The sequence below is a fragment of the Seriola dumerili genome, unplaced genomic scaffold (assembly GCF_002260705.1).
Source record: "Seriola dumerili isolate Sdu_G_001 unplaced genomic scaffold, Sdu_1.0 BDQW01000016.1, whole genome shotgun sequence".
Taxonomy (NCBI): Eukaryota; Metazoa; Chordata; class Actinopteri; order Carangiformes; family Carangidae; genus Seriola; species Seriola dumerili.
Window position 1 is genome coordinate 2115450 of NW_019174271.1, and position 10872 is coordinate 2126321.

The 10872-nt window shown below is 39.2% G+C and overlaps 1 protein-coding gene across 2 annotated transcripts in view; it reads right to left on the reverse strand.

Annotated features, from left to right (window-relative positions):
- ascc3 (activating signal cointegrator 1 complex subunit 3) overlaps positions 1-10872 on the reverse strand; it is a 203325-nt gene that overhangs the window by 131060 nt on the left and 61393 nt on the right. For both annotated transcript variants that reach the window (XM_022750817.1, XM_022750825.1), the window contains exon 9: positions 1219-1422. In XM_022750817.1, the coding sequence (XP_022606538.1) occupies positions 1219-1422 (204 nt within the window). The remainder of the gene's footprint in view (positions 1-1218; positions 1423-10872) is intronic.

Below are 10872 nucleotides of genomic sequence, written 5' to 3' on the forward strand. Positions count from 1 at the left end.
TAATGCTTAATACACAAGTTTAGTTTCCACACACATCTGTGCATGTGTATAATGCTGTAATATCATAACTGATCACAGAAAGGCTGCTGTCCTCTCAGCTGCTGTTAACAGGACATGGTCACGCCCACGAAAATCACAGGAACAATAGAAACGAAAGCTGCTAGTCAAGCTAGCTTGACTAGCTAGAGTCAGCTAGCTAGAGTCAATACCCTGCTGCCACCACAAGAGGGCAGTAAATGACATGATGAATGCAAACAGGCATGAGATCCTTTATGGGACAGAACGCTATTCTGAGATCAGATATGAGGAGAGAGATCACTTCCACCTCAGCATCTTTCTAACTGGTGTCCAACTTACCTTTTAACTGCTCAAGTACTGTACTGACACCACTGAGTAGACTATTTGAACTTTACTGGGCAAAATGATTTATGCGAGTTTGACACTTGAAGAATGACATTCATCTACTGAAAGTGATAACTTCTGAAATTAAATACATTTACATTTATATTTAAAATTATATTAAAAAGTAAATTATTTATTATTTTCATGTCATTTGTGTTATTTTCTTGTTTTTTTAGTTATTTATTTGTAGGCATCAAATCACTCAATGGCTCCTGAAATGACGAAATTCCTGGCCTGGGTTCAACGCTATAGAATAGTTCATATAACCATAAGAAAAGGAATAAAAACAAACTAGTACTGCTCACCATTGAGGTTAAATGACAAAAAGCTAAACAAATCCACCAAAAAGACAGATCCTCTTGAAGGAAACATAATCCAGTAAATTCAGCTGTCCTTGACATAAATTATCAGACAACACCCATTTAAACGGTGCCTGTAATTTCAGCATCCAAAGCTCCAAGGATCAGATCTGAATCGCTGCAAGGGGTGTGTGAATCTCAGCAAGGAACATGCTTAATCGCCATGAGGCATGTTGAGAATCTCTGTGGTGGAATAACACTGGAATCATTAAGCAGTTATCGCAGACAGTCTAAGACATTACACACAAGTTCTTCTCAGTTCTGACTGTGGTTTTGTTGGCAGCAAGTCAGACATATTAGAGTCAGTCCAGGTAAAAGACTTCGACAAATCTTAATATGTAGTGTATGTACAAACTGTATCACATCCATCATGGCAGCGATAAGCCAACCTATATTTTCCTTTAGTTTGTGAATTTGTGTGTGTGTGTGTGTGTGTATGTGTGTGTCACAGTCAGACCTTGAACTCATCCTTCCTGATGACGCCGCCCGGCTGCAGATGCTGACGGATCTCGTGAAGAACAGTGAGCATGGCAATGTTAGTCTTGCCAGCACCAGTTGGAGCACAGATCAGAAGGTTTTCATTGGTATTATAGGCTGTCTCGAACACCATGGACTGGATCCTGTTCAGACGCTTCATCCCCTTGAACACCAGCTGACCGATCTGAGCAAACAAAACACAGGAAGGAAAGGGTTTACACATCATAACAATATACTTATCATACAAATTTCTGTATGCTTTTCATAAACAAATATCATGTGAACTGTCCTATAATAATTAAGGATATTGACAAGTAATACATCTTGATTTATAGTTTCTATTTGAATACAAATCCAACTGAGAAATAAAGCAAAATGCAATACACATTGTTTTATGTTTTTCCTTTAAATAGCTGGATATAAAAATTAAATGGAAAGCATGTTGTATACATTCTCTAAAAATAATACTTTTTAAAATAATTAAAAGTAATGTGTTTTTATTTATAAAATAAGAATGTGCTCCCCCCTTAATTTAATTGAATTCTTTAATTTCATTTCATTTATATCATCCATGTACCATATGTATAACAACTAATTAAGAAATATCAGAAAATAGGGAGAATGACCATCACAAGTACCCAGAGCCCAGTGTGATGTCACCAAAATGACACAAAGACTTAACACAAATATATTTTTATACACCGTCTCTTTAGACAAAGACAAGCAGGAAACATATGATGTTTGAACCTGCGCATATTTGGTATTTTCCATTCCTTTCCTTTCCAAACTGACTTGAAAAATTAACTGTTTATCAAAAGTGTTCCTGATGAATTTACTGTCAATCAAATGATTGTTTCAGCTTTAAATATGAAGCGTTATTACAGTAAGCTTTATAAATCATCTATAGCTTTCTGCATACATTAATAAGAATCCTGTCAATCACCTGAACACTCTGCCACACTCATAACTAGACGTGGGCATGATTAACCGATGATCGACAATTGACCGTTAAGAATTTTGGCGATCACGTGGAATCCAATCCAAGTCTTGAAGCAATGCAATGAATTTCACTACGTGGCAGCAACCGGCCGGGGTGCAATTTAAATTTTCAACAGAGAAAAATGTGGGCTGCTGTAGGCATCGCAGGCAAACATGAAGAGAGCAAGGCGAAGTTTGGTGTAGGAACATTTCGAGCTAAAAAGTAATGAAGCTCATTGTAAACATTGCAACGCCGTGTATAAGCGCCTTAGCTTTGGTTTGTTATTTGTGAAGAGGTTTGGCTCAGAGCCTCGGGCTCCCACGGCCTTCAGGAGCGCCGCATATCTTTTTTTGTTCTGTTTAATAGTTAAACAATTAAACTTTAACTGCCGTGTTTAAGAGGATTGTTGTTGGACTATAATTTCTTCTTGGAATAAAGAGGAAAAAGACTCTTTCTTTAGTATTTTCTGCCATAGGCATTTTTTAATATAAAAAATTATTAATGAATCGATAATTGATAGTTAGTTTTCTCATGATCAAATAAGGAAATTTCTTCAAGTGCCCATCCCTACTCATAACTATAACATAGTCTCCATCAGGGAATATGTCAATATGGCAGTAAAGGCTATTTTAGTTTGTAATGAATACATTTTAAATTGAACAATTTATAACAATACTGATATTTATTCATATAATTTCATTTGTCCCAGGTCTAATCATACCACTGCAGAATTTTAAAATACAGCCGCCCTCACAAGTGCTCACAACACCAGTGACACAGTCGCTGACACACTTCACAGTTTGACAGGTGTCCATCTGAAGGACGTGCACACACATCTGCATTTGTAGAACAGCCAATAGAACATTCTCTCTCTGAAAACACCTGTGATAGCCCAAAGTCTCCTTTCACGGGACAGATTTTCTAAAGCCTGAAAACAGACCAAGAGGAAGTGCAGATGTCTAGTTTGCTCTCAGACCCTTTTGAATTACAATGTGCTGAAAGGTGATTACGGAATATTTGCCCATTGATGCCAAAAAAGACTTCCTACCCCAGCTTTAAAAGACACACTTCCTGTTGTGTAAGTCACCTGTAAACCAAATAAAAATGTCCAGATTTGAGAGCACAACAAAAAACAGGCAGCGATCAGTGTCATTGTTGATTGGCAGTCGGGGAGACAGCCAAAACAGTTGGTTGTGCAGTTGCCCTTGGCAACAACATTTGTCAAGCATTTAGTGCAGGTTCCCCACTGGCGACAAAAACACACTGCAGAATCTTGTGAGATGAAATATGGGCAGGTGATCACTTACAGTGTGATCATGGACTGAGCTTCTGTGTATGAGAGAGTGGAGCACCAAAAAGCATGAAGGAAGAGAAAATGTGTGTGGTGGGATCAGCTGTCACTCAACCTGCTCTCCGTCTGCCTTCACTATGGCAACAGAGTGTGGGTGACGGCCCTCAATCTCACACTGCCTCTGATAAGTGGAGAAATGGCCACCCCCTTCCAAAACACACACACACATATGCACACACGCACACACGCACGCACACACACACACACAGATACATGCAGACAGGCGCAAACACAATGAAACACTGTGCACATGCAGCAGATGGAAACATCCAGCTGCTGCACAGGTGAGTCGTGTCCTTCTGGAACAGAACGTTTGCAGTCCAACAACACATTTAAAAACCACATGAAAATCTGACTATATTTTGTTCATGTCGTGGACGGAGAGTACAGGAACGTTTTGAGCAGGATTTAGAATCCTCTCTTCAGATTTTCAGAACAATGAATAATGACAATGATTCAAACAGATATTTAAAATAAAAAAACAATACAAGTACGGTTCATAGTTCAACGGACACTGTTCACTGCAGCTCACAGCATGAAGGCTCCTCTGGCAGTGAGAATGACTCTGATGTTTTTATTTTTAGAAAACAATAAGAAACATGGTTATAAAATACAAATAAACTACTGATTAATACTGACTATATGAAAGAACTGAAGTGGTGTTTTTGTTATTCAATCTTTACATGGTATGTTTGATTTCTATGATTTCTATCATCCTTATTTTATCGTGTAATTTCTCAAGCATACTGTGAACATATTAATGTATTGTGAATACAGAAAATAATGTCTAGTGTTTTGTGTTTGTACATACACAGGTGAGGTGCAGGTAAATTGGCAATAAATTGTACTACAATGGAGGGAATGAGGGAATTGTATGAACAATCTGAAAAATAATTCAGGCTGAACAATAACATGAAGAGCTGCACAACAAAAGTATATTTCTGAGATTTTGACAAAATATATTTTGAGTTTGAGTTGTGTTTCCATCAACTGCTTTAATGACAAAGTGTTAAAGAGATTTTTTTAAATTAATTCAATCTGAGGACTTCGATATTCACCCCAACACCTGATATTTTTGGTCTTTATTGCATTGTATTTGATAAATTTGTTTCCATTAACTTGTATTGCAACTTCTGTTTACTGATTTATGTTAATTGAAAACAACATAAAACTGGTGGAGGGAAACATATAAATGTTTAATCCTGATTTACTGAAATTAAGCTCTGAAAAATTAGCATGACCGCCACTGAGATTAAAGCCGAGTAACAGTGTAATTGAGAGACTAATCATGTGACATACAATAGAGGTCACTGTAGTTTCAGGTGTGTTCTCTACCTCCTCCATCCTCATTTTACCCTCTCTCTGCTTCCTCTGCTTTCCACCTTTCTCCCAATAAGGTCGGTTCAGGATGCCTTAAGCTTAGACAGCAGTATTATTTATTCAAGGATTCATTAGAAGTATGTCATCACTTTCCACTTCCCCTCGTTTCGCTCCAACACTCATAGAAAGAAATAATTAAACAGTGCATGTCAGGCAAGGATATGCAGGGTGCTGTTCGGAAGCTGGCCCCGCAGTCCAGTAGGAGGAAGAGGTTATTAATGCATCAAAGAGCAACTTTATTAGAGTCCATTTAAACTGAAGGGAATGAAGGGTGGCTGTGGTTTCAGCTAGGTGCTGCATGGAGCCAGGGAGCGTCTGATAAACGACCACCCATGTCTACAGTCATTTCAGAGAGTATTTAGACGCCTTCACTTTTCATGTTGATTTAATTTTGAATTTGTAAAACTGCCATTTACAAACATATTCAGACCTTTAATTCAGTACTTTGTAGAAGCCTTGGCTCCAGGTACAGCTCTGAGTCTTCTTGGTAAGTCTCTACAAGCTTTACACACCTGGGTTTGGACAGTTTGTCCCATTCTTCCTGGCAGATCCTCTCAGGCTCTGTCAGACTGAATTGGAAGCATCTGTGAACTGCCATCTTCAGCTCCAGGTTGTTCCATTGAGGTTTGTTCCACTACTGTACATTCTAACTATTGAGACTCTTGCAGAGGAAGAATCCATGATGATATTAAGGGTATCCAATTTGGAACAGGAACTCATATATGCAGATGATATTTTGCTGTCTCGAGCCGAGGAATCTCTAAATTTTTTACATGCATTACAGGCAAAAATCAAGTTAAGAGGTCTCTTAATGGTTTGTCTTATGTCAATATATACATTATACATTTCCCCCTGATGTGTGGGACCTGTTAATTAAATATGACCTGAAGAACCTGAACATATGGTATGCGATGGAAGATGGCATGTAATGGAAAAAATAAAAACGGTGACATTTACCAGAAAAGCTGCACTTTTGCAAATAGAATTGAGCACTATTTTATTTACCAGCTTTAGTGGAAGTATGTTGGAGAAAATGTGGACAAATATGTGATCACACACGTGCGTGTGTTTTAGGACTGTCCAATAATTCAAGGGTTCTGGAAAAGTGTTAAAGAAAAAATGAAGCTGAACCTAAAGAAAGTATGGAAATATATAATGTGGATTCAGATTGCAAAGAAAATGAGCAATGAATTGAAAAGATACAAAAGGACCAACCAAACAAAATAATGTAAAAGATTAAATAGAAAGTTAATAAAAAAAGAAAAGGCTGCACTTTAAAAAAAATCAAGGGTCAAATCAGCAGAACAGACTGTGAGGAAATCCACTTTACAGCAATGATACAGCTCATCATAGAACTCACAGCAGCTACAATGAATAAGAAGACTGATGATAAGTAAAAGCACCTGTCCTTCATGATCAACAGTGAATGCTGATTAAATGGTGCTCCTAGACTTGGGCAGGTCCTCCCAAAATTTTATGTTAGCTCCAAGTGGAAAAAGTCTATAGTCCTGAGCTCAGTTTATTTGTGATAAATGCCACTTAATTAATTATTGATGGCTCTTAACTGATGTACTTGGAGCATTCCTCAACAGCCACATTTGGCCAAAAATCCACCCAGCGACTTGCTGTTTGAACACAGTCAAGCTAACAGTTTTCAAAAAGACCAAATATGCCTTAATGACTCCACACACACTACTGTCACTAACTCCACCCCTTTCATGACTAAACAAGTGAAGGTACAGAATGAATGTTACTTCCTAATGACTGCAGGGCTTTTTCTACCCTCTCTGAACAGTGAGAGATGGCGATTCCAGTCTCCTCCTGTCTACCAAATTATTTCTCCCTAGGCCAAGTCCACTGAGCTCCTACTTATACATATTCATTCTTGAATTATGGACCACTGAGCTACATCCTATTTTGTGAGGCTTCTGCACACTCATTCCTGTGTCTCTGTGGTGACCAGAGAGCCACAACAATCACTTGAGCGGCTGGCTCTCATTTTGATTTATCGACTTTGTCTGTTTGTAACGAAAAGCCAGTGTCCCTACACTACTTGAACATGCTAATTCATGCAAATGTATTCTTGCCCCAGTATTCACCTTGAGGTAAAGCACACATGTTGTAAACAGAAACTTGCCATCATTTAATGATCTTTGGAAATCTTCAGTGATTTTTTATTCTCTCCTTAAAACCTCTCTTGCTTTATTGTTATGTTAATGTATGCACACACGTCTTCCAATTGGAGATCCAGCTGTGGCTGCCAAAACTTGTCTCGAGGGTGTGGTGTCAGTGTTGTGGGAAGGTAGTTACTGTACTACAATGGGCATTATGCAGCTGTTATCATATAGGACAAACCCTGCTTTACCGAAACCTTGATGATCAAGAATTTCAGGTGCCAAGGAACCTCAGGGTAAAACTGTGCTAATTCTGTCCAGCTTTGCAATGGCCCTAAGGTGCTATTCCTATGTAATGGAAGTAAGTGGGGCTCATTAATTTCAGTTTTTATTGAAAATAAAAAATAGGGAATTCATCAACATGTATTTTGAATATTAAAACTGATATAAATCTGAGAAAAATAAAAGAAAAATTCAGATTAATATCAGAGTAGAGAAATACCACTGGCAGCATTTATTCTTTAATGACTTGGTGGGATTTTGCACATATTATACTGCATTATATGGTACAGTCCTCCTCTTCCATTGTATGTACAGAAAAGTCAAAATAACATGAACACGTCACAATGGTGGCGTCTGACAGGACTTTCCAAATCAGGAAAATGTGAAACAAGCACATTATTATTCAGAGCTTTAATGCTGTTTAACAGTCAGGTTTAGACCACATTACTGAGCTGATCAGTCGGTCAGTGACCAGGCTTTGTCTTTATCACATTAAGTCATACAAAGACAAGGCAGACCATGAGCCAGAAAGTCAAACTGACATCACCAGGCAAGATTCCAAGTTAATTAAGTTGGCATGAGATGAGAATTTATGTAGCAGAAATTCAAAGGGAGCAAATCCAGAGCCAACAGGTACACTGGTCCTCTTTTCCCCCAAATACAGCACTCAAGTGCAGGACTCTAGTAACTCTGTTTTGTTACAATCAGATCCAGTGTTTCACCTTTTTAACGTCCATATGATGTTTTTATATAATACAGACATATGATGAGTGAAATAATCATCAACATCGTGACTGTGTGTTTCCACCTTGAACTGCAGTGAACCAATCACAGTCTCATAAAAACAGATTCAGACAGCCAGGGTTTCATACGTCACAAACCTCAGGAACCAATCCTGTCAACTTGTGGGGACGGGGGCGGGGCTAGATAAACCTGAAACCTTGTCAGTACAGAGAGAGAGTTAGCATTAGCACAACCAGTAACACTATGTCAGCCACTGCCAGTTACAAGCTAACAAGCAACATAACCAAATAAAAGATGCTAACTACGCTAACCGCTCTGATCCGTCTGCTAGTCTCTGGTTCTGGTCTCAGACTCCTCCTCTGAGTCTGGGTCTGACTGAGGCTCAAACATGAGGCTGAGTCTCTCTGATGTTTCCTCCTCTAACCATGTTGATACTCTCTGCTCCTTCACCTGTCCACCTGGAGCAAGCAGGTGGTGGGCGGGGCACAAGGTCTGATCCAGATTTCTCAATCTCAATTTTTTTTCACTACTTTATGTGTAAACCATGTTAAACTAAATATGAATCACAGTGGGGCTGGGTATTGCCACTGATTTCCTGAATCATTTCAATTCATCAGTTACGGACTTGTGTCGAGCAAATGACACCACATTGGAAACATCCATTCTGAGGAGAAGCTGCAGTGCAGGCAGAGGTCAAGCTAAGCTAAAAGACTAGGCTATGAAAACGTAGCTAAGCTAGCCTTCATTTCCAGCAGCACAAGCTGTCCAAGTGTAACAGACTGACTGTAAATGCATCACAACTGAAGAAACTGCCAGAAGAGTGAATAATGAATGAAAGGTTGTTTTCTGTCTTTTCATCTTTACTAATTAACAATTTAATTCACTGAGCAGCTCAGAGGCTACCGCCAGCTACCAGACACGTGGAATGTGGAATGTTTCCTTGCGTGTTACTAAATGCATGATTGATGTTTGGAAATCAATCAATACACCTTAAATGTCAACATGACAACTTTGACTATTTTATTTGTTTTTATTAGCTCTCTACATGACATACACTTTAGTGATCGGATCTTCAAGCACAGTAGATACATTTCAACTGGATTCTGCAAATTGCACATATTTTATTTCATCACTTGGAGAAAAAAAGTGGCGGAGCATCGTTCCAGTGGCTCCAGCAGTTTCTACACCTACGCCCACCTGACCAGATGTCATTGTGACAGCTTCACACATCCACAGGACAGTGTAAAAGAAGCATATTAAAAGATTCATCTCAGGTTTTATTAATCGATATCAGATAGTTCAAATGAAGATGGATTTTAATCGGAGAATCGTTTTTTTTTCAACCCAGCACTAAATCATAGCAGAGATTTTAACATAGTTTTAAAAATGTCTGGTGAGGAAGTTAAAGTCAAAGACCAAACCCACTAAACATGGATCAAAGATGAAAAGCATCTTGCAAGAGCTGGGCGATAAACAATCTCTAAATTGGATCGCTGATAATGGTGATAAGCTTTGGACATTTTTACCTGATACTGACAGATCTAACAGCTTATCAGCACATCATGGCAGAAATAAACGTGACAGCAGCCAGTAAGTCTGCAGTTGTTGGCTTGCATGTCAAAGTACAAGCCAGTGAAGAAAGTTCTGGAAACAATGGGAAACTAGAATGGCTACCCTGATGGTTGTATCACTCCACCAACTAGCCAAGTATCAGGAAACATGGTCACAGTCTCTCCTTCCTGAGTTACAGGGTTGAATAATGAACAGAAGTATTTTTTAACAGAACATTATGATGTCACACTGAAGTTGACCTTTGACTTTTTGGATATGAATGTCATCACTGTATCACTGTCGTCCACTTATCCTTATAGACATTTGAGTTAAATTGTGTCATAATTAGTGAATGTATTTGTGAGTTATGGCCAAAAGCGTGTTTGTGAGGTCACAGTGTGAAAGAAGTAGGGCTGGGGCGACACGTCGACATAATGGATTATGTAAATACCTCAATTCACACAACGTTCGTCGTTGCATCACAAGGCAGAAGTAAAATAGCTGTGCTTAGTCATATTTGTTTGTTTTTACCCTCTTAAGCCCAAATTTCATGTTATCTGTAAAGCACCATTGCTGCGCAACTGCGCAGACCTGCGCTAGAGACGTGCCGTTTTTTTCTCCTTAAACTAGACGATCTGCGCTTCCAATCAAGCCCTATTGTCCGTGTGTCATCACTGATTTAGATCGAGACACTAACATTGAAAGTTACTAAATATTTGGAGCAATTTCACCGTTTTTCTGTCACATTGCTGCTTTCTATCTGTGTGTTTATTGATCGATTCCGATCTGTGCATTCACAAAAACATGGGTCACCGTGACCTTGAACTTTGACCTCAGGCCACCAAGATCAAACAGTGTTTCCTCTACATTCATTTAGCAGTGGCGGGCCGCCACTGCTAAATCATAGCTGCCACGCCTTCAAATTTCTTTCTTTTTTATTTTATTGTCGCAAATGCACCACCGCCACATCTCTCCACCTTCACAGCACAGCCTGTGTGATGATGAGCGCAACAGTGGGGGGAAGGAAGGAGAGGGGAGGGAGGGAGTGGGGTGGTTGGGGGATCCTATTGGAGTTAATTACTCGCGAGAGCGCGGCCTTGAAAGTGACATCACGTCAGGCACCAGGTCAGAGTCAGAGAAGTGTAGTCGTGAGGAATAAGGCAGCGAACTACCAGAGAAAAGGTAGACTTATTAGCCAACTCAGTGACGCTAACTTGGGTAAACTAATTGATA